Source organism: Danaus plexippus, chromosome 8 (genome assembly GCF_018135715.1).
Source record: "Danaus plexippus chromosome 8, MEX_DaPlex, whole genome shotgun sequence".
In the NCBI taxonomy this organism is placed as follows: domain Eukaryota; kingdom Metazoa; phylum Arthropoda; class Insecta; order Lepidoptera; family Nymphalidae; genus Danaus; species Danaus plexippus.
In genome coordinates this window covers 1,986,354-2,012,560 of record NC_083542.1, presented here as the reverse complement: position 1 = coordinate 2,012,560, position 26,207 = coordinate 1,986,354, and the positions used below count along the sequence as shown (strand labels likewise).

The window sequence follows — 26,207 nt, the reverse complement described above, 5'->3', positions numbered from 1 at the left end:
ATTTATAAGGCAGCGATTGACAATAAAAACGAATAAGAGTACTATGAACTAGTTTTATTTTTCATCAAACTATAGTAAGTCGAAGTTATGATTTTCAATTAAGTTATAAAACTCCAGGATGAATTTTTATACTACTATATATATTCGGTGATTTTAAATTGACAAACAATTATATTACAATATAATAATCCATTAAAAATTAAAAAGGTGTAATCCAGGCTTCTGGAAGAACAGATATAATGATAGAAACGAAAATTTAACCAGTCGTTAAATTTAAGTCAATAATTAACGGAAAAAAATATGAAATTCATATAAATATATCGATAATGTATCAATTTTCTACATTAACATATATTATTGAAAGGAAAAATAAGGGTATGGCTACAATTTTCAATCATTGTTATCACAAGTCACTGGGTTATAATTATTGTACTGAATTTTATTCCTAATATATTTTATATCACATAAAAACAATACGTAATCATTTTAACGAAACGAATTTATTGAATGAAAAAACAAAAGAAAACGACAATGGTCACATTAATTGTAACTGTATATACACATGAACACTGTAAGTAATTCAAAAATAAAAATATATTCTCAGTACGAAACGAAAATAAAACGTGTGGGAATTCAAAGCTTCGTCCGTAATATCTGAGCACGTTGGCGTAAGACCAGAACGCGTATTAGCAACAAAGTGCTTGTTTTTATTATACTCATTGTCACTATAATGCTAATTACCGATCTAAGTGTGTTGTTATTCTGCCAAATGAATCATAATGTAACGTGTAATACTCTTCAAGTGATTTATATTTGGTGTAAACTAATATAGATGTTACATTCCAGACATCCTACTCCATAAAATTTATATATAAAAGTTGTACCAGACTGCAGACCCAATATAAAAACAGTTTTTAATGAAGCACCGGCAAGAGACGCACGCAATTTTAGTACGGCACATTATAAAATTTCAGCAAAAAAATGTTTAACCACACCACAAGTACATTCACTGCATCCAGTACATGCAACATACCGAAACAAAAAAAACGTGAGTAATTCAGTTTTTAAGTTCGTATTTGTTTAAATTTCTTTTTCGTAACGCTTCCTAAAACAACTATTCTTCTTGTTAGAAACGAGTCATTTTTACACGAAACCAATATATTAGTAATATCATATTAATTTTTTCGTATATGGCTTGTAGTAGTTTTTGTATGGTCGTGAAAAATAAAGTATAGAAAATTTTGTACCTACCAACCTTACGAATAATATTATTTGTTGTGGTTGAACATTTTACAGTGAGCTTCCTGATAATATCTTCTGATTCGCTTTTATTACTTCATCGCCTTTATTCGAAGTCGTAAATTTAAACAATTAAATGTTATAAACAATTCAGTTATTATCATAGCATATAAAATGGTATGAATTATATTTTACGGGTAATAAAGATCAGCTTTTCAATGGGATTATATTATCAAACATTTAATTCTCTCATCAATAACGATACAATCGAATTTAACTACGGCTATACAGAACTGGCTAAACATTTAGGTTTCATCTCAGTGTAATATGTTTATTTCGATGTTTTTATACATATGTTCTTGTACTAGTACTGCATATTACTAGAGCTACAATATCCCGTGAGATCATTACGGAAGCTGGCAGCAGATAATTAAAATGTGGTTACAGCGACATGAGCGACGTCAGTAGCAATTTGTATAAAACAATCGATTGAAAAATGCGATTTATTAATTATTGATACAGTTTTAACTGAGTTGAAATTATTTTTTTTTTCTCTTCAAATCTGTTGTCGTGTTTTTTTTTAAATATTATTTTTAAATTTGTAAATAGTAAGTTAAATCTGCCATTCGAACCAACTTCGAGATTACCAGAGTGACTGAAATGGATTGCAATGGAAATAGTTGGAGAAATTTACCAACAGGTGTTAAGGCACGCCTGAATTAGGAAACACCTATTTTACAGCGTATCAATAGAAATGACAATATATAAAAATTGCTGTCATAACTCTTTAGTGTTATTTGTCGTCGATATAAAATATATTTAATTTTATGAAATAATGTTTTGTATTTCATAAATCCAATCTGTTATTTTTTCAAGTTTTTGGTTGAGATTTCATTTAACGTGTTATTATTTTTATTAAAGAAACTTTTATTTGTAATGATATTTTCAACTTTATATGTATGAGTTGCATATGATACGAGGCTTTGCGAAAGTTGTTCAGCAATATGAAGGAAGCGTAACTTCGCGTCGGTGAGTTATATTGTCTTGTGACAGTTCACTGGCATTCGCATAGTAACTTTGCAGCATTGAAACCGCATTAGAAACAAGTCAGAACTGTGAACAACAATTTCTATGAAACAAATATTTGCAATATATCATCGAAGTTGTATTTATTTGAAATAAATACACTAATATATTAATCTATCTTTATTATGAGAATTCTGATTAAAAATTATATCACTGAAAGAATATTATGAAAAATAATTAAAGAAATTCTGTGTATTTCGACAAGCATGGCAATTAGGTAGGAAGGAACAACTGCGACCTTTACGGGCTTCCATCCCATTACATAGTTTGTTATACGGCATCCTTATAATTTGATTTGATTTGCCCTTTTGTTATATCAAACATATTATTCTAAATAACATGATCATTACAATATATGTATTTTTTAATTTTATGAAACTATAACCAAACTGTCATATTTTTTTTTTGTCAAAATGTTATACGATGGAGTTGTTTAATTACAAAAAATATTTTGGTGGAATTATCGAATAACAGATAAATAGATTTATTTTTAGTTTGAGATGATAGGAATGGAGCAATTGAAGTAGTGACATCTAGCTCATACTCGTAATTACGTTATATGTCATAAGGGAAGAAATTTAAAGTGCGTTGTGATAATGGAGCTTATGGTTCCTTGGGAAACTAACATCCCCAAAGACCATGCCATCAAGGTCAATAAATATTACGAGCTCACAAACGAACTCACTAGAAATAGTTTCGTCGTGGATTTGTACTCAGTAGAAGTGGGAGCGAGAGGTATAACACCTAAATCTCTCTACAACCTACTAAAAGACTTAGGCCTGTCCAGAACTAATATCAATTCATCCTTGGAACGTACTACGAAGGCAGCCCTAGTTGGTTTTTTTCTGGTTAGGTAGAGACAGGAGCTTGGACGGTGGAGATGAGCGTTTAACGCGCGTTAGATAGGGGCCCCTTAAACCTACACCTGGGTCGCAAGTCCCAGGTTCGGTTGAAGTTCCTCTCTCTGCAACGCGATGGATTCGGAACTCGCATATTGAATCCATTGAATGCTAAGAGGTTACGTCTCTATTTCTTACAACTGATCACTAACACTATCGATGATTATTTCAAAAATGAAGTTAATTTAATATTATATTAAATATAAATGGTAATAACAAATAAATTCCCACATCTGAAGTCGAAGAATCGGAAGCAAATACCTTAGGTGAGGGAATTCTAAAAATGTTCGTAGATATTCGTGTCCTCTGTTTTACGAATCCTTTTCTGTATATTAAATTCTATGGACCGCATTGTTTTCTGCCTTATCTGCTCTGCTTTTGTATTTTATTTCAAACACTTAACACCATATCAAATATTAATAGTACCCTTCAGCTGTTTAAATATTTTTATTGTTTTACGCAAGATAGCTCTGATGTTACAAACACGCAATTATTACATTATTTTTTTTGGAACACAAAACAAAACAAAATTATTATGTATTGTTTTGTGTTCCAAAAAGATACGAAAAGGGGACTCCATAACATCTTTAATGACAAATATGTTGAGGTAATATTTAAAACCAAAACCTCATTACTTCTAAGTAATACTTTCACAATTTTAAACAGGTGAGTTTTAGGATGATTCTTATATTTTAATAACTTTAGGATGCGAATATGTAGAATTCAATTAACAGTTGCTTAAAACTAATTTTTATAGGTAACCTATTTTTAAATAAAATTTATTATTACCAGTTACGAAGTAAATGAAACTTAGACAATTGAAGATCTTTCGACTGAGCCCCGGAATAGACCTTATCGCCTGTTTCCATTCACTCAATAGTCTTTATTAGAACAAACTCTAGACGTTGCAAAAGATAATCTATTGTCTTCAAAAAAGTCTTCGATAAAACTTGTTTCTCTTAGTAAGCCGATAATTGTTACATAAAATTATTATACATGTGTATAAATCTTGATAGCTACAGAACATTCAGAATATATATATATATATATATATATATATATGCGAAAAAATTATAATTTGGTTAACAACTTTAAAAAGGAAGGCTCAGATTCACATAGTTTTTTATATAGACCAACCCGTTAAACTCATGACGCAAGCCCTTGGTCAGATTTTAATATTATTTGTGCCTTCGTTGGATAGACAGAAACCTCTCTAGTTAATTATATTTTATTATCATCATATAATAGTCGTTTATTTACATACTTCATGTATTAAAAATTGTTTTAATTTAAGCTATGGTAACTAAAATCCTATGACTTTGGATTTAACATGTGCATTCATTTAAATGAAACTAATATTATTCGGAGATACTACGCTTTGTTTTATTTTTGAAAAAAACTACATACTCCCGACGTTTCGGTTACTTTTCAGCAAACGTGATCACGGGCAGACGAGATGTAAAACTCGCGAAAGTCTTAGACCTCATTTTGTCCATTTCCTTTGTATCTGTGATTAATTTTTGATATCTGCATCAAATATAAACAAACTCTAAACAAATTTTTGTTTTCTTGTATATGTATCGTTCTTTTAGTTATTTTTTCCAATTAAGATTTGATACCGTAGCGATAAATATAAAAAAGTTTACTGTAGGCGCAACTTTTGGGTCTGAATATTTTTTTAATGTTTTAATATAAAAATAATATATTTTAGGTTACTGCTAAGTACATAATGAGTAGTAATATTTATCAAAAGTCAGTGTGTCGCTGGCTGCTCTCGTTTGTATCACGCCAAAAGGGTTTGACATACACGTGTTAATACTTACCTGTTATTGCAGCTTGTTTGTTACATAGGACGGATCCTTAGTTAAGATACAGGATAACACTGTCAAGGGTCCATCTATTATTATTAACTATAACGCAATTATAATAACAAAGACCAATAAATTTAGGTTTTTTGTTTCACTTTTTATTTAAATTCTCTATTTATATCCAACATTAACAAATATACTTAACAAATTATGGCATTATAGAGAGATTTTATAGAAATAATTTTTTGTAGATACGTCATATGCACATGTTATTGCTAAGAATACGGCCATGGTTTGATATTCTCATTTATATTAAAATAATTCAATACTTTATACAAGTAAAAAATATAATTACGATTACATGACCGCGGAACCGAAATGTGAGTCGTATATGAAAATGATATCATATACTTTTTTTAACTTAAAGCTTATTCAGAAGCAATAAAAATATAATTATTTTCTCTCTCAATATCATTTCTCAAATACAGTGAGAGATATGTTACTGCAGTTTACACTAACTCAAAAAAAGCAAATTAATAAAATCTAGACTTTTCATACAGATTTCATACATTATTGTGAATATAATAATAGCACACTGGTTATTTACGCGTAATAGCAATGTTAATTTTTTTTAATGATAATTATTATCTTGCTATTACACGAATTAATGATACAGAATAGCTGTAAACTTAAATAAATCCTACTTATTGTTGACATATTTTTTATTAGACTAATTAATAATTTTAGTCTAAAAGATCACAGCTTGATAAACCATTCTGTAAGCATACGAAAAATTTTAACTCTATAATCGACAAACAAAACTCTTTTTAATTCATGAATTCAACTAGATAATTATATGACATTCAACAATTATCGTATTTGAATATTTGGTAGGTACTTGTAATACTCATGCCTTAACTAAATTATTCTGAACCGATTTGAAAATATTAAAAATTCCATTTCTAATAATTAAATCCACTTATTTTTTTTTTGCTATCCCAATGTACTACATTAAAAAATAGAAATACGATTTTTTCCAGATAATATTTTCAGCCGTATATTTCAAATATGCGATAGACAAAGAATTACGTATTTATTTGCGCGTAAAGACACTTTCAGCGCAGTATTAAATATCAACAGAACATAAACGCATTTATGGGATAGTTTTATTTTTCATACAAAATTTTTTTGGGTATGAAAACAATATATAATATGATACAAAATTTCCATTACTGTAGTTGTTATTGCAATTATTATGAAATATTTTGTCCCTCTTACTTACGATTTTAAATTATTAATACCATGCCATTGTTACATAGCATGGTATACATAATTGCCAGAAATTAAAATAAGAGTAAATAAATCCAAAATAGATTTTGTTTTTATTAATTTTAGTTTTGTTTGTAGGATTCTTGTAATACTTTGAAACTATAAAAAGATACTGGAAATATCGTTCAGGTACAGTTAGTTTAAATTAATATAATTTCGTTGAAATGAAAATTATTTTCATAAAAACATTTTTCATATTCGTTATATATCTGTATTAATACACATGTTTAGTGCATTGACCTTTGAAATAATAGTTTAGAATATTATATGGAGAAAATTATATCTGCATGGGAACACACTCGTTAGATAGATTAAAGTGCTCATCGATATAATATGCTTATGTACTAGATATGATTATGAAAACTTTACTGGTATCGAAGTTTATTGACCTAGAACAAAACTAAGAGTAGATAATTATTAAGAACTCATCATATATAACTATAAATTCTATTACTCCCACTTCGCTAGTTACCATAAGTAATTATCAGCGATAAAGACACTAATGAAGACTCCAAATTAATATCAAGACTAATTTTCTTCAATTCGTACTAGAAACCCTCTGTGTACGTGCAGTTAACCGCTCTGCAGGACCATTTTCGGCGCCATTGTGCCATACCATAGCCATTTCCATTATTGGACACTATCTAATGAACACAAATGACTTGGAAGCTCCAGCTAAATGATTCTCCTCCATTCTTGCCAACCATTATAGTTACGTTCCTGAATTACCTTTTTTTTTTGCTTCATAATATTTATGCCACTAAAAACTAGAAGTAAAATGTGACAAATAATATTATTTTATGAATGTTACATTTGTATATCCTCGTAACACTAGTTAAGTAACTTCGTAAGTTTCAAGGATCATCCCGCCTATCAAGTAAACATAAAAAATCATTAAATTATCAAGGAAATCTTATTTATTTTATTTTATTCTTATTATAAACAAAGTAACGGAGCACTCATACATAATAACAATAATTTATTTAGTAAAAAAAAAAAATAAGAAATTTTCACACAATTTCGAAGACGCGGACCAATTCTCACAGAGTATAATTAAACTCAGTGGAATCGTTAAAATGAGGAGAAATCTAGAGGCTCATAATCCTTTAATCTTCCTTGAACGCGAAACCGTTGGTAACAGACAGTAAATTCAATATGCGCAAATTACTGCCATCGCTATGGTAACATGTTTTAAGTGCCGTCGAATTTAGAAACGAATGCCCGGTTTTATTGAAGTGAACTTTATTATTATGTTTTTAACAGTAGTCCATACAAGAAGCGAATATTTATTTCATATATAGTTTTCACGAAAAGATTCTTTTATAAAATGATAATTTTTTTGGTACTTGCCCTATGTAATTTAGCACAGCGCTTTGATGATTTTTGCTCAGCTGAGTGTTAATATCAATGGTAGGGGATGGCAAGGATATGATGAATGGCCAAGCTATTGGGTAAAAAGGGATAATTATATAATGAATATAAAAGACAAAAGGTTTTAATAGTCGATTTTTTTGTAGATTTTTAAATATATAATACAAGTGTTATGTCCAGAACTCAAACATTTAAATTGATATTTTTTTTAATTTTTTAAACCATTTATTTAAAAATCCCTTGAAACAAACAGTTTTACTTCTAGTTCTATAAAATAAAAATATCTTTTAATACATTTTTATGTATCGGCTTTAGGTTGTTTTTATTATTCTATTCTGTTTTAGACACAAATTTAAACTGGTGATGATTGGCGGATTGTTATATTTAGACGGCTTTAGAGGGTCTTTAATATTACAGTTATAGCTATAAAATAATGCAATAAAATAGATACACAAAATTTTTTTTTCAATGACTTCAAAATAGTATAATGTTTATATTTACGAAGAAAAAAAATAATACCTTGAACCTCCTGATTATGTATCAACTGGGATGTAGATACTTCCAGGTGCTAGTTCAGATGTTTTGTCACTCTGAAGAGTATGGAAATAACTAATTTAATTATCGGAAGAAATCAGAAAAAAGTTGGATCTCGTTATCGTCACTCATCTCAAGTATCGCCGCTTTTTATCTTCTTCATATCTTCGAGAGAGGGTTGTATTTCTTAATGCAACCAGTCCTTACCAATGCTGCACCGCACAAACTACAGCTATTTTATACTAAGTAAAATTTAAGTCAAGATATGAAAAATAGACAGGCAAACTGGAGTCAAAAACTTGGTTAATATAACAATTACACGTCCTATTACGCTGGTAATTCACAAGAATGTTAAAGATACTACTAAAGCAAAGATTACGTGTGCAAACGATTTATGTACAAATAGAGTTCTTAAATAAAGTTCTTAAAAGATCAGACTTTGGATTTTTGTCCAAAACGTTAGTTTTAGGACAAAAGTAGCTCCGACCAAAAGTTATAGGTTAATAAATATCTAAGATTTTTATTTCTGAAATAATGCTATTCGAAAATTAACCGAAGCTGACAGTTTTTAATGACATAGGAGCTATGACTAACATATGATAGTTACGACTAATAGCAAACCAAAACAATTTTTATCAAACGTTAATCATAAGCGTCAACAATATTTTATCATCGTAAAGCTCGCCATTGGCAGAAAGTACATCCCCACAACTTGATTCCCAAATAGCCAAGCACAGTACGGTGTCAGATTAATTTTCTCCGAACGTTTATGCAACGGAATAAATTGTCTTCTGTAGTTCTACCGAGGGACTGCAATATGAGGTTATTCAGGTTATATTTCAGACTTCCTTAGGCTTGATATTAAGCGACCCTACTTGTTACATCTAATTCTGATATTTATTTTTACATGCATTTACTGCCTGTGATACATAAAAATTGCTCTGAAGGTGAAAGACATCAATGTTAAAAATATTCTATCATGTAACATCTGCTACTTTGTCCAATATAGACATCTGACCAAGTAATTGTTAATATGAATTCATCACCAGGAACTCTAATCATTCACCAAATTCATTTTCCTTTTAAAGTCCATGAAACTGCTGCAAAAACTAAACACATTGATAGGTATTGTAACTTTATAAGCTAGATAATTACGTTAAAAATAACGTGTCCACTAGAAATATATGGTCGGAAGCTAATTAACATTATGCTGGGGCGGATTCATACTCCACGCGTCGCTTTACACATGAGTTTCTCCTTAGTAACCCTTTCGGCAAAAAGGTGTTCAGTGCAGCCTCAAAAGCGGGCTATTTTATTCAACGAATATACATATATATTTATTTATATATATACTAACATAAAATAAATTATTAATCGTAATCAAATGTATGTATGCCTCTACAACAATCAACATCGTCTCAGGTAAATATTTCCACAATATAATAGAAGTTACTAAAGAAGATGTTGATGGAAAAAGGAAGAGGTACAGGTGAATAAAATCTAAGTCATCATTAAAATACTCCGGGGATTATGCCCACCACTAAAATTGGGTTAGTAAATACATTTTTGAAAAGGCTAGTGAAAAAAAATATTTATGAAAGAAATGGAAATGACACAGTAGAAATATAAAACATTTTTGGTTGTAAATAATTACAAGAAGTACTAGGTTGTTGGTAACTTACGAAAGGATCAATATTTTTTCAATAGAAGTCAAAATAAATATATTACTAAGCTAAAATACATAAACATATTTTGCTCTCATTAGTTAAAAAATACCTGAAAGGATAAATTAACCTTCAAAACATAAGTTAACATAGTTTAAACAAACTATGTCTAAATAATGACTTTATCCTATTTAAATTATATGATAATTGAAACAAATTTATTTTGTACGTGAATTGAAATCCAAAATACTTACTTTATTTTCTTTGCATCGTTTGCTTCGTGCGTGATATTTAATTTCTCATTTAAGGTATTTAATATCAACTGTTACCTGTCTTTGATGATTTAAAAACGAGAAAGACAACGGAAAGGTAGTTTCCTCAACATATTCTGCTATCAAAATACTGCTCAGTATCTTCGTATTTCTTTTTTCCGAACAAATTCGTCATTACTATAATAACTTTCTGTATTCATTGCTTGTAAGCTTTCTTAAATATTATCGAAAGAGAATAAAACAAACAATGAAAAACATTGTTTTTTACTATCGCGAATTTCTTATATATTAACGTCCGGCGTAATATAATCTTTGAAACAAAAACCCATATAACTAACAATTCCTCACATTTCATATGATATCAATCACGACTCGGCGTCTCGGCTGGCGTCGGTCCCGTTCGGATCTATTCGGCTGATGCTCGTCGCAAGGGTACTTCAGTGTTCCTAACAAGCTACGGTATACGCACGTGCTGGCTGTACGTTGCATTGGACGGGTTACGAGAGCTATCCCCGCGTTGACTTTGTCTTGTGTACATTTTAGTGAACAATGGTGAACTTAATATAAGGATAAGCCTGTGTGATACAATTGTTGCTTTTCATTATATGGTAAGTATTTTGACGAATATAACAATTAAAGCATGGTTTACTTAAGACATGGACTTAATTTAATAATCGTATGTAATTTATATCATAATTATAACAGTAATGTGTAATCAACGTATTTAATTTTTGATTTTAATTAGACGTTGCTAATCCACACGAATTACGTCTTAGACTTTTAAAGAGTAAGTTAAAAAAAAATTGTTTTATTTAAATTTTTGTATATTTTAAAAATGGAATAGAATTAAATCATACTAATAAAATCGCAATTATTTGACAAAACCATTTTATGGACATCTAATGTATTATTATAAATCACTTAGTTTTATTACCAATGCTGTTAAGCCTCCTAAGAGGCAGGCGCCTTTTATTATTACGCTCATAAATACATTATAATACATTTTAATACCAAGGGGCCTATCTTGTACATACACGACAACGTTTATCTAATGGTTTGATTTAACGAATATGTGATGATATATCTCTCATTTTTTCTCGCGGCTTTACTCGTATTGAAGTATTATTTTAGGGAACCTAAGTTTATGAGATTATGCGATAAAAAACCTATACTTTACAAGAGTTGAAAAATTATTAAAATTACCATTTTTTATTAGTTTTTGTGTTATGAATAATATTATATAACCTTCTCATTAATAATTTTAGATAGACATAATAAGTAAATGATATTTTCATTTTTGTCGGCTTTAAAGAGAACAGTCTTTATTATATGACTAAAACTCTTGCTATGATCACTGGAAATACAATTGTATCTATTGCACATGTAATGTTTGCGCAACACGATTCCTTTTCAATATATTTAAAAGATATACATATAAAGCTTGCTACTACAAAATATGTTACGAGTAAATAATATATTATTCATTTTTATTGCACGAAAAATTATGACTGTGACACTCAGAACGCAAGATTACACAGAGGGAAATGTACAAGTTGATATAAAATATCCGCGGTAAGGATTTAGTTATCATATTTTATAAATGTATATATATTAGTTAATATTTTGTCGTTAATTCATTTGTAAATAGGCTTAAGTATCGTAATAAAAAGTTTTATTTTGCACAATTTTATCATGTAATTATAGTTATGGTAAAAATATTAGGTGTGATTTTATAGCGTATACGATGTTATAGCATTATTTTCAGCTGTGATTCTGATAACATTAAGTTATAGAATATTTAAAGCGTGAAATGTGGTTGTTGAAACTAGATATAATAGATATTGAACAAATATAAAAGACATCTCACATGTTTACTTCACGTATGAATAAGTGTTGCTTTAATATTAATAGTTCTTTTCTCTTAATATGTTAGTTTAGAAATTATATTTCGGATTCGTGTGTATTCGTCGTATTCACACGCCTTTATCAAAATTATTGCATATTGCATTTTGATTTAGACATTTGTTAAAATACTAACTGTGACTTTTTCTCACAGTTTATTTAAATTATTTAATAAATTCTATGGCAACAATTTAAAAAATAAGACCCTTATTAGTGGAAAAGTTGTGATAATGCGTCCAGTCGCTATTTAATTTCGAATAACTCTTTACAAAATAGTCACATTTAATTACAACTTGGTTTTAAGTTTAATATTTCGAGTCCCTAAAGGTTTCAATTTTGTAGAAAATCTCTTGAGAACATGTAATAAATTGTTACAACAAAAATTTTCAACGAACAAACAAATTTAACGTTATCTAGAAAAATTAAGTTGTTAAATATTAAAATGCCATAAAAGCTGGCGATTATCTTTTTTATCGGATTATGGAGTCATTCCTGGCAATGAGCCTAAAAAATGCGGAACTTCAGAGCCAAATTAATGTTTATAACTTAAAATAATTGACGGATATAACATAATTCCGCATTTTGAGGTGTATATTTTTATTAAAAATGCTTCTGTTCATATAGTGCTGTTTACTTTAAACAACAAAATATATAGACTTATATGTTATAAGAAGACCTACCGGAGGAAAATATTTATCCCCATATAGAGGATGGAAGCCATTTTGTTTGCTTTCAATTCAAATATTACTCCTGCGTTATTCAATACAAAGTAATATTTAAGGCATATGTGAATTCAAAAGCACTACAAGATCAATATGAGAAAACAGAAAGGAAGTTGAAGTCAGACATATTTTTTATTAAAATATTATATAATTTTTATATATCTTAACGGTTTATTCGACGATATTAAGAAGGTATATAATTAGACAAGAGGAAAATATAATTGTTTTAACAGGGCTGTATTAATAAGAAAAAAATCTGAATGCAATTTTTTTACTCAAACCTTCCAGAATGACTGAACTGAACTAGATGGGATTTGGCAAATAGCTGGATAATATTCTTCAATATCGTATAATATTATTATTCAAATTTTTATTCGGGAAAATTTAACATTCCAGTGGGATAACTATTGCATAGCGAGTAATTGTATTGCCGTTTTATTATACTATTACTATCCCATATTATGCATCTTCATTAGTTTTTGACTTAATATTTTATACAAAGCATATTTCCTTATACAATATTAGTTTTGATTTGGTATCTACTTTCACTTTATAGTTTACAATGTGTTACAAAAATAACAAATATGACTAAAATATTTTTCCGTTCCCCACAAAACACAATATTATTATAAAAGTAAGAAAGTAAACTCTCGTGTCACGTCATCTATTGTCCGCAATCTAAACTAAATTTACGTCGCACGTTCAGTTCATTCTGTTCGCTAATAGAGGGCAGCCCAATTGACGCCTATAAAATCAAATGAATCATTGTTATTGTTCTTATTCTATATATTAAAATTATTAAGGGTTTTATATTCCAAAGAAAAATTTATGTTTAACGAATTTAATACAAATGTACTAGTGCCATCTATTGCCTTACAGTAAACATTTCTTATTAGTCTGTGACAGCGTCTATCAGCTCGTTGTATTAATTTATAGATGTCTTTACTGAGCTCGCTGCAAAGTCGTTGGTAGCACAATTCAATTTTGATTTCAGGATTATTTATAGTCAAAATCATGGAACACTCAAATATTGGTCATATCCGGTATTGGAAATCTTAGTTATTAGATGTTATTAGAATTAAGACTATGCTTATTAGATACAATTAATAACATTTATATTAGAAAATATGTAAAGTAAACCTGAGCTTTTAAATGCTTTATGGTAAATTTTTTTCGATACCTTGTTATTAAAGGAAGAAAATTATTATTATATATTCTATGTTCTCAAACGAGACAGGTGTAAAAGAAAGTGATTATTTTATAATAATCCATTTGTCGTTTATTTGGAAAATTATACATTAGTTGATTTTTTGTTTGTTAATTTCTTATCATTGTTTCATGTAGGTTTTTTTTTTGTTTTAGCTTTTTCTCGCAGTAAAATAGTGTGAAGAAAAGTTAGGTTAACAAATTATAACATAAAATACTTCTGAGGGATATATTCTATTGACAATCTGATATATTGTGACGGAATTCAATCAAATCGACTGAATGAATATCATAAAGATTATGGACTGTTGTGTTGGATAACCAAATATAAAACTGGACCCTACATTTATTTTAAATCATTTTAATTAAAAAGGTGAAATTTTCATAGACGTTATACAATCAAAGCATTTCTTTCTACACACGTATAATCATCTCCTTGACAACCTATTTCGTTATAACATTTCGCATAGATTTATTAAATAAAATAAAATATATTTTATGCCCTAATTATATGGAGTATAGACCAATGAAAAACAAAAATAAATCATAATACCTGGTTTACTGAAATTTTAAGTGCTCGTATTGTTTATTTTAAGTCTTTATTTGATTGAAAGAGCACTTAATTTTATTAGAAAATGTTTGATCATTTTTGTAAATAAAATAAACAAAAGTGGAAAATAAAAATATTAAACGTTTATTCCATTTCTATTTGAAATACACTCGTTCATTATTTATTGATAAATGTTTTTTAAAGCGGTACACCAGTCAATTTGATTTAGTTATTTTTTACGAACTTATTTCTTTTTAAGTTTTATTATTACTCAACTCAAGATATACTTGTCTTGCTGTATTGTTCTCTCAATGGTTACTAGGAAAATTAGTGATTTTTACATCATAGCGGACAATTTCTCGAAGGCACCTCGTTAGATATAGATGTTGCATTTATCAGACCACGTTTGAACTATGCTACAAGAACAAGGTTCTTATTTTTGTTTGTAACCCGGAAAAAACCCATTTGAACGATAAAAACAACATATTATGTGTAATATCTACTAAGATTTAAATAAAGAATGCAAAATTCAACGACACGGCAGAATTCGTAGCAGCAAGCTATGTATTTCCCGTTCCAGTTGCTCTACCCGTTATACAATCGTTTCAGTACCTTGACACTTTATATCATAATTAAAAAAACAATAATTTAAATACCACCTAAACAGTTATTCAATGTTAACAGCTTAATTATGAGTTTTTTTAAAGAAAACCATAAGAATACATAAAAATATCTAGACATAAATAAAGTTAAATATGCTTATATCCAAAATATAGTTGTTTTCAATATATTGTTATAAATTAAACTCGATGTATTTATTGGACGTTCGTCCGATTGCTACTTTGTACATACGAATAAAAATTAATCATCCTTTTAAGTTCACCATACATAAGAAGGAAAAAAAGGATATTAAAATTAAAACCAGCCTTATCATCATCTCTATTTCATGGCACAGGAACTTTTACAGCAACAGCCTAAAAAAATTTAAAGGCGTAACTAAATGTTTGATTAGTTTATAATTTTCTTTATTTTACTACACATAAATAAATTTGTTTACTACACATATATAATGTTTGAAAACAGAACATTTTAAAATATGATAAGAGATTGCAATACGTCATCGGCGTTTGTTAATTAACTTGTTAACTAATTCAAACTCCAAACGTTTGAGGAGTCCCTTTAGAGAAGATCCAATCTAATCTGAGTTACAAGCTCTCTGATTTTAAGTACCTATATGAACTGGTAATAAATGGTAAAACCCATAGAATGTATATCAGTATAACTATTGTATAAAACTAATTTACTAAGAACTTGTTTGTAACAATACTATAATCTAAAAACGAGAACGAAAATTCGAACCTTTTTACAAGGATTAGTAAAAACAAAGGTCTTTGGAAAGGTTGATAATAATAGCGACATAAAATGCCGCAAATCTATTATCCATCCCAAAGGGTTTTTGGATTTTAATGGATTCCTGAAAACACTTAAACTGTTAATATAATATATTGTATCTTATACTAGAGTACAGTAGTACTAATATCAAAATAATTTGACATAAAGTATTATAAAATACAAAAAAATTATAAACCATTTATCTTATTCCACCGCTGCTAAAGTACTTAGAAAGTTAAGTACTTATAACAGTAAAGGTCTAGATAAAACTCTGCTTTATAACCTATTAGTAGCAATTACAATGAAATAAAATATGTACAAAACAAACTATACTATGATGTTTGAGATTATTAATAACTTCATACAATAAGAATAATAAATGCGTTTTAATTTTATTTTATTCCAAAAATTCATTGCATCCAAAACAATGTATAACATATTCATTATTTTTACGGTAAATGATGGACGAATATAGAACCTATATTTTTAAGACGCTTAATAAACTATATAATTTACAAATCCGTGATATATTTTTTGTCAAAACAAGATCTAGTGATCATAGAAAATCATAATTATAATATCATATTTTGTTTAAGTTACGAAAGCACATCCCTTTTGTTTTCATTACACTTTTTATACACAATTAAATAACAAAGGTCTGCAAAAGAAAATATTTAGAGCTGTTTCGATTTTTAGATGTGTTGATTCCGAAAAGGACTTTCATTTTGTCATAGAACGTCACGTTTTCCGACAATGTAGGTGTTTATGTTAAAGAAGTTATCATCTTAAAATAAAGTATATAAGACTAAAATTGTTTTCTTTACTAATAATTGCATAACAAAACTTATTATTTATCTAAAATACATTCATAAGTAAGCACTAAACAGTTTTCCTCGTGAGACTCCTTTTGGTACGTTTTCGCGTGTTGGAAGCATCTGGAACGTCTTGCTTCGATAAATTTCTGCGTTTTGCAAAAAAGCCTGAAGTTCTGGAATTTTTTGAGTATTTTTTTCGTTTTCAGAACACTTTAATACATACAAATTAGTTGAATTCATGCAGACAGTATTATTATTGCACACCCGTGTAATCATTGTCGTGTTTCTAAGAGTAAAAAAGACAACATAATATAATGTGGTTTTTCTTGTTATCTGTGAAAGTTTCTTGCAAGTGCCTTTGTGTGCATAGAAGGTAGAATCGTACACCAAAAAAAAATTTCTCAATTGTAGGTGAAAAAACACGTTTCGATTTTATTACTACTTACACTTTTTTCATAAAAATCGACATCAATAAAGCGAAGTGTACATAAAACTTTCGATTACATTATATTAAGTTAGCTTTTGCAACTTTTGATGTTTGTTATCGGACGAAAATAAACTTATTCTTATAAGTAAGTATACTTATACCTTTTACGAGGATTTTCCTTCTGCCATCAAACAAGATTTTATTTTTAATATTTGGATAAAATCTTTTATATTTTTTATGATAACATAAGGTAATGAACTTAAAAATCTTACAAGAATATATAATAAGAGTAAAAAACCTTTTTACTTTAGTACAACCTGTCATACAGCAAACTAGGAATACATTATCTCGTATACAGCAATTTCTTACTTACTCGTTTAAGTTAATTTGTAAAGCTAGTACTATTCAATTGGATTTTTTAATTAATTTCTATTTTAATATGGCAAAAGTATATTAGCATTAGTAGAATTATAACAAGACTAAATAATATGTTTATACGATCAATGGAACTTTAACACTGCGCACGTTATAAATAACCTAATAGTATTTGATCGGGTAATAATTATCTGTATTAATCTAATTAGTATGTTGAACGTAGTACTATTTGCTTAGTGAATATTAAATTTAATTCGGTTGTAGATTCACGTCAGCTTGATTATTTACATTTAACGATTATTGAAATTAGAGGTAACAAGTTGCGTGTCGTACTGAATTGTTACAATACAAATTATCATGTAAAATTTAATGCTTCCTTCATCGCAATAAAAATGTTATAATAATTGTTAGATAAGGTAGAAATAATTTTAAATATTTCTTTAGGAATATTTCAAATATATAAGTCAGAATACTGTAGAAGTACGAAATGTTATTGCTTTAAATGAAGCCACATGGTTACTTTAGACTGTAATATAAATTCCGCAACATCCGATAAAAACGCGTTCAAAATTTTATATAATTAATTAAATTAATGTCTCTAAATTTCATAGAAAATATAATGTAATTATTGGTGTCTATGAAAATGTTTGAATGATTCAAAATATGAACTGCAGTTTTTATATCTCTTGATTAAAGCGTGCTACTTATTTTAAGATAATAAAATGGATGTTATAAAATTAATCAAATTTAGGGATGGAATGTATTATCTATAATCTACGTACTTAGCTTCCTATGCATCTATATGACTATAGCTATCTGTATACTAGTATGTATGTAACAGTTCTGAATAGTCAAATATATGCGTAGTCCAAGTTTGTATCGTCACACAATATAAGCAGTTTCCCGTGCCGTCTTGAATAATAACCTACTTTAATACTATAATTTGCGTAGATTTATGAGTGGGAAACTAGTAACTCGCCGTATAGCATACTGTTATCTTATGCAAATCACTCGGCAGGACTGCGACTTCTGAAGTAGCATCGGTGTTTAAAATCAGCTGACCCTACGGTGCTCTAAAGCGTTTATATTCTCACTAGATCTACCAAATGCTTGGTCATATCAGAGCGCTTTTAAATATTTACTGTTTCCAAATAAAAATTAGGTTCAGTGTTCACGTATGTCTATTATATGAATTAATGTTTTATAATTATGTATTTCTTATCTTCATAGACAGTTTCAAATCAAAATTTTCTTTCTGGATATTTTGCGTGCTTTGTATTTTATTTTCGCCTATCATTCTTATTCGCCAATTAAATTGAAATTAAAAATAAAATTTCGATCGAATAATCTTTCAAATGACTTTAAATTGTACATAAATTTCTGTTATTGTATCATTTTTCTTATTTTATCTAATTGAAACCCGATAAGAAGCAACAGAATATATAAGTAGGAATAATAAATAATATAAATTTCCGTAACTAATTAAGATTGAAAGAAAATAATTTCATTTAGATACAAATTGAAAATATATATCTAAGTCTGGATGTTAATCAAAATCTTATTCAATCAAATACATTCAATGGGATTTTAAGAAATTGGCTTTCAAATTCACTTACCTAACACCTCTTATGTTTGAAGATGTCGATCTTTTTATATTTAAATGTGAATAAATGAAATTGTAATTCTCTTCTAAGTGATACTGTAAATGCAAATGTAATTAACCTTGTCTTCAATTGTTTCAGATTAGTAGCAGATGGTAATGTTGATAACACAATAATAACATTTTTGAAATCAAATTTGATAAAAGCTTCATTTCTTCCAGTTTTAATGATGTTGGTCTTCGAAATTATTAAAAAATATAAAAAAAAATCTGTTTTATAGAATGAATTGATAGTACTTTTGTAAGATCTTTAAAGATCAGGCTAAAACATAGTTTATAAAACACAGATGCTTTACAGAAATTGCTGTTTCTGTATAGCCATGAATAATATGTGAACCAATGTTATTACATCGTGAAGGCCCTCATTCGTGTCCACAGTCCCTTGTCGTTATAGAAACAAATATAGTACCTTATTAGGTATTCGATAATGAGTTAAGGTTTTTTTCTTTTACATCTTTGAAATACAGATATTTAAATTTATAAATCCCGCTGTTACGTATCTTATAAAATCAGTACATAGTACCTAGCTGCGATTCCACGATGACGCACGACCCGTTGTGTTGCGGTTATTTAATAATAATCCCATGAAAAGGCCACTCTTTAAAGTGCGACCCTCATCCCTTGCTGCTTACTTCATTTAAAAAGATTTTGTACAACATTGGATTCCCTAATATTTCATTGTTTAAGTGAACGTCGATAGTGCTATACAGAGCCCTAACTTTGTGTTATTTATAGCATATTATCAACTGAAAATACAAGCAAGGCATGTTTTATTTCCAATTTTTTAGACAATTTTTAAATGAATGTTGGGTAAATGTTAGACTTTAGCAAAGACAAAGAGTGAATCAATAAAACAAATAAAATATTTTATAAAGAATTATGATACTTACCTGATTATATTTATTAAGTTTTTTACAAGGTATTGTTGTATGAAGGTAGAGGAAAATATAATCAGTTTAATAACAATGTTTTTGGGTTTTTAATTTTCTATTAAATTTCTCCGCTTGTTCAGTTTACGTTTTTTAAATCACTTGGAGCTCCAAGTTGTTATAAGTGTCTTTTTCTTAGCCTTGATTAGATTCTAAATCAAGATTAATTTTTTTAACCGTATAAGAAACAAGAGGATCAAAATTTTAAATTTTAAATAGTAAAGAGTTTTCTCTGCTGAACGATTACTTCATGATGAATTATGTGTAAAATGAAACGATGTTTGTCAGATACACTTACTATTTTGTATTATTATTTTTACTGACACTTACTTTTTCATTATTTTTATTATATTTTACATTTAAACGAAGTTTCGATTACTTTAAAGATACTGTGATCAAGGGCAGAGGTCAGGAAGTCTTGTTATTTTTCATGTACAAAGCACGATTTTTTGGTTTCTCGCGCAGTGCTGCTAACACACAAAATGAGATAACTGTATCTTTAGACCTTGCGGTATCGATATGAGATTTAATATTTTTGACATGGGAATCCCAAGTACTAAATAATTGCCAGCCATCTTCTCTATCGAAAATATGATGTTTTTTTATAAATTTCAATACTTGCGCATTATTCTCGGTACGTCATATCTCCACAAGCAAGGATTTGTGGTTTGTCTGGACGTAGTGTCTTGGTTTGAACATCACGTGTTCACAATCTGTCAACTTCAACGCACGCCTATCCTTAATATCTGAGGTATATTCTTTAACCCTTGTACCGACAAGCCACAGTCACAGTCAAGTTTGTATGTTCCCGGTTGTTGTAAAGGAATGGTTGTCTTTATCGGCCTTAAGAATTTGCTCCCCTTATGAGGGGTTTATATATTGTTTTCTTGGACACCTTGAAGATGTTTAAACAAACTTTTATTTCCATACTCACACGTAAAAAGCGTAATCTACTGTCATCATCTCTAGTATTTGAATTTAGAAGATTATTGTCAACCAAAATATAAGTATAACAAGTTTAACGTGTCCACTATAATATGGACAAGAGGTTATTTAATTGTGTTCATAATTTATTCCAATCTCATTAAGCTGTCTGAAACTCTTACTAATAGATGTTTCTAATTGAACGGGTGTACGAGGTTTTCTCCTTAAATATATTTATATTATTTAGTAGAGGCCAGTTTAAATATTTTATCCCTGTTTTGAAGATTTCGTACGTATTTTTATGATATAAAACTATTGTTGGCATTCATTCTGTTCCATTTAATGAATATTTATGAGAGTTGTATCTATATGCAAATGAAGTAAGAGTTCTTCAAAAAATCGTCTAACAATTTATGGTGTTGTAAAACAGTAGTTGCAACTAAATTAGAAAGGCACGCTTTGCATTGCCCACTCACATACATGCCTTCGCCTGAATGGATTTTCAGTAGAAACATAATTAAATCTTTTTACGTGTACATATTATAATTCAAGTAATCATTGTCAAATTAAACTTCCATAACATGCTAAGCATTTGTGAGCGGTTTCGAAGGAAACATAAGATATAGTCGAAATTTTCAACTGATTTGTCTTTCATTTCAAAATTTAATTTTAATAATGAATGCAATTCAAAGCACACTTCTTTTTAGCATGTCTAATATACTAAAATATTCTTCATAAAGAGTGATATTGCCATCATCTTGTGTTCAAAATGCAAGAAGAGCGATCCATATTTCATTTCTATTCGCCCCTTGAATACAAAATGAGTGAAGCACCATGAATGTTAACTAGAACACAGTTTATTTTGTTAATCGTGCAAACAAGAACTTTCAGTTTATATTGCCTTATCATTACTGGACGACTTTGAAATATTATGTTTCAGTTAAGCGCCGTGGGATTTCTTTGAATTTTATTTATTTATTTTATTATGGAAAAGTGCTGTGTATGTCCAGACTCCATGTATATCGATTACGAAAAATTTGCATTTGAACTTCAACCAATAACATGAAATTTTGAATACTGTAATGGTCTTTGAGATTATAGTTCCTTTTTGTGCACTGTTTCTAATATTAAAAGTATGAAATTAAATTTTAAGAAGTAAATCCTTGCTGGAAAATAAAGCCTCTAACTGAAATACACCCCCTGCCAAACTAAAAATAAATAAAAGACTGAAAAAAATATACAAATCCAAATCTTGACGGTAGTCTTGTTTCTGTTGAAAGATCTTTTCGTTTGATCTGGCACCGAAGCGGCATCTCGTATTACAATAATACATCCCGGTATCTGTGGTTGACGCATAAAGACGTATTCGCATGTTTCGAAGGCAGTCCTTTTCACCCTCAAAAATTATTTTGTATTGTATCATCAAACCAGCATTTAAAAACTTTCTTAATAATGTCGAACATAGTTGCACCACACCAAGAAGGGAAGAACATTTTATAAGCATCAAAAAAATTATAACAGGAGAGGCATCACGATCCGGTATTGTCCAAATGTAGGATGTGTGTAATCTGCCTTTCGGATTTTTTCCAGAAACTTATATATAACGTTGGGTTTTTTAGGCGTTAACTTGGATGTCTTCTTCTACAAAAAATACCAAAATTAGTTCCGTTTGTGTTGAAGATGATAATTATTCATTAGTCATTATGTAAACCGTATAATCTGGGTTTTGCTGATAATTATCAAAACAACAACATTCAAAGTTTTAGAAATAATTGAAAAATTTCAATAGACAAAAAACCTTCAATTTATGAAATTACACAATTACACATGGAGGCAGAGCAACTAAATAAACTTATTGTGAAGGCATCATTTAGCGCGACAGTGACAAATACTTGTCTCTTATTATTCAAGTGAGCGTTAGTCTCACATTTCCCCCCATTTCTTACACACTGCGCCGTTTTATCATAGATATTTTGGAACTTTTCCCGTCCCCTTCACTTCAACATGTTTGATTGATGACTTGTTTTCTAACAGCGATATAAAATCGCGGTGATTCCCATCAAATTGCTTGATTGCTAATGTTGAGCTTGAAGGTTTGCTTTAGATTGTTAGGATTATACTGTTATATTGATTTGTGAAAAATGTTTTGTTATTGGTACGCTTTCGATTAATGAGTAACATAATATATTTATGTTGCAATAGAAATTTTAAAGTATTTAAGATTATTTGCCATTGAAAATCTTATTTAACATGGTAAATATTTTTAATTAATGAACACTTTTATTAAATATGAGATGAATCAGGTACTTTTTAAGTTTTACTTAATTACTCAGTTAGTAAAACGTAAATAAATAAACTGCTATTGCTTGGTTGAATACACATCTACAAGGCGTACTATTAAAGTTATTTATAAATAAGTAATTTATTAGGGACTTACGGTTATGCGAATATATACGTGCTAAAGTATAAAGCCTCCCAGCATTATGAACTCCCTGTACTGTAACATCAATCAATTAGAACTCCCCAAAGTTCTCCAGTGTTTCTTATTTCTGCCGAAAAAGTTTCGGAATAATTTAATACAAAGAGGGCAAGTTCATGTTCCGTAAAACTTAATCGTAGACACGATTACTGCAATATGAATGAGGTGACCTTTTTTTACTAATATTTTACTTTTTTTTCTGTGAACCCTTACATATTTTCGAGATTTTGACATCAGTTGTTTATATCAACATATTGATGTGGTGAAAGTGAAAAAGTAAATCTAGAAATAGTAAAAGTAAAATAGTATCTAACATAAAATTGAATTAATCTATTAATATTATTTCATTATTATTTATGGAACTCTTTAAGAGAAGTGGCTTATGAACACGACTGATTGTAAAACCAGCTTACATCGAAATATCATTAAAATATCTCTTTTTAAATTGTACTTGTAGTATTGAAAACTAAATGTAGTTTTCTTAGCAACTTCAATAATCCGCTGTGATTATAACTATATATATATATATATATTTATACTTGAGCTAGTTCATATTTTTCTATGATTGAAATATATCATAGCCGCATCAAGCTAAAAAGTGTTGATACTTTGATAACAGACACAATTTATTTAGAAATATCCCTAAAATGGGCAAAAATATAGAATTGCATTGTCCACAGCATAGAATGTAATTAAAAACATAACTAGGGAATGAGGGTAGATGTTCCAGACAATAAATATTTACGACCTATCTTGCAAAAACAAGATTTGAACAAGCAAAGTCAATAATTCTAACCATAATGTATACTTTGAATATGTGCATTACACAAAGAAGAGATATATAAAACAGCAATTTAACTAGTTATATTACACAGAGGTTTGGACCTTGCATCATATCCTGAAATATAATAGACGTGCATGTGAATAAACTGTATGTTTTGCTTTTTTTGTGTTCGCATAAGTTTTATATTCATGAAACGATTCAGATCGTGACTAGAGAATTCAAAAGAATTTATAGTGAATTTGTAAAAAAATTATTATAATATAATTATATGAGAAGTTGAACACAACAAAAGATAAGTCTACCATATATAGTGTTCAACACAGAGTTACATTAGGTCTTTCAAATTAGAATTCATTTCAAATAATTTTTTGATTTTCGAAACTCTTGTGTTATTAATGGACATATTTTTTATTAGACTAGAGTTTTTTTATTAGATATGGTGGGGATGAGTGTGTCGGTTAGTCAGTTCCATTTAAAAAAAAAAACTTACTTTCGACGTTTCGGTTACTTTGCAGTGACCGTGATCGTAACCGTGATCTCGTCTGTCCGTGATCACGGTTACTGTTGTTGCAAAGTAACCGAAACGTCGGGAGTATGTAGTTTTTAAAAATAAAATAGGCGTAGTAAGCCGAAAATATTAGTTCCATTTAAGTAAATACTCGCGAAAGTCTTAGATCTCAATTAGTATCATGTTGAAAGCATCCTACAAATGTTATTAAAAAATTAAATGTTGAACTTTCGACAGCCAGAATGAAAAATAACGATTGGTGGAGAGGTCATCCTAGAGGATAGGAATGCGAATTTTCTGTTATTTATTTAAACCTTTATATCTAAAACACTCTATATATATATATATATATATATTTAAAATTAAATTATGATCTTAGTGCATATACTTAAATTTTTAGGTTATGAAAAAATATCTATTACTTTTAACTTATCAGTTCCCGGGATAAAATGGGTACCCGGGATATAAAGAGCGGGTTGCACAATAAATAATATTTATTGTTAGAGCAATTTCTACATAACACAAATAATGTATAAGGGAATTTAAATTTTTGTTTTTAATGTATCCTAGAACTACAAATATATAATGTTGCTTGATTTTTCTATGTAAGAATAACTATTAAATATAAGATATTATTTTTTACAATATTATATTATATATTATTACCTTTATATATCATTCATGTTTTGCTGACTATTTAGTTTGTTAGTTGTTGTTTAAATGTTTTATAAAAATATAATTTGTTTTTAAGCAATGTTGTCACAGCAAGTAGTAGAAGGGGTAGTAGAGTTTCTTTAGTCAAGTTCTGTAAATATATATAAAAACCGATTTTTTTTGCACTTATTACAAGTACAAATACACGAGACATACATACGTTTATATATTATCTTGAGTAAGGAAGTATTGTTACTAAGGGAACACGTTATTACACTTCGGATGCGGTTTTCAATCTTTTCATTGTGTTTTGATTTTGTTTAATATCATTTAATATTCGTCATTTCCTTTTTGCATTTCATTTGTCATATTTTTATTTTATTAAGATGAATGTAACAATTTGCCATGCATATGTATGTATATATGTAAATAAACAAAGTATACAATAATTCATATTTATCAAACACGCTGTGACGAGACGTTGGCATACCGTATCATAAATTACCAATTTTCTCATACCGGTGTCAAGGCGAAATAGGTCGCTAAGGGTCGTGTCAAAATTTGAGAAATACATCAATCACAACGCAATCGAACATTGTTAGATATAACGGAAACACGCTAAAGCATTTTGAAAGCATCACATCATATTACTAAACACTTGCATGTAATGTTTCCGCC

At 28.8% G+C, this 26,207-nt stretch overlaps 1 protein-coding gene across 3 annotated transcripts in view; it reads left to right on the top strand.

The window, feature by feature from the left end:
* The first annotated feature begins 924 nt into the window (after positions 1-924).
* LOC116775534 (voltage-dependent calcium channel gamma-7 subunit) overlaps positions 925-26,207 on the top strand; it is a 30,235-nt gene continuing 4,952 nt past the window's right edge. Inside the window, exons 1-2 of one of the 3 annotated variants that reach the window (XM_032668425.2) lie at positions 10,658-10,810; positions 19,334-19,347. Coding sequence is in view for 1 of the 3 variants with exons in the window: in XM_061521399.1 (XP_061377383.1) it covers positions 982-1,048 (67 nt within the window). In the remaining 2 variants the exon portion in view is untranslated. Of the gene's footprint in view, positions 1,049-10,657; positions 10,811-19,333; positions 19,348-26,207 lie in introns of those variants that run through there. The other 2 variants (XM_061521399.1, XM_032668418.2) reach the window with 2 other exon arrangements.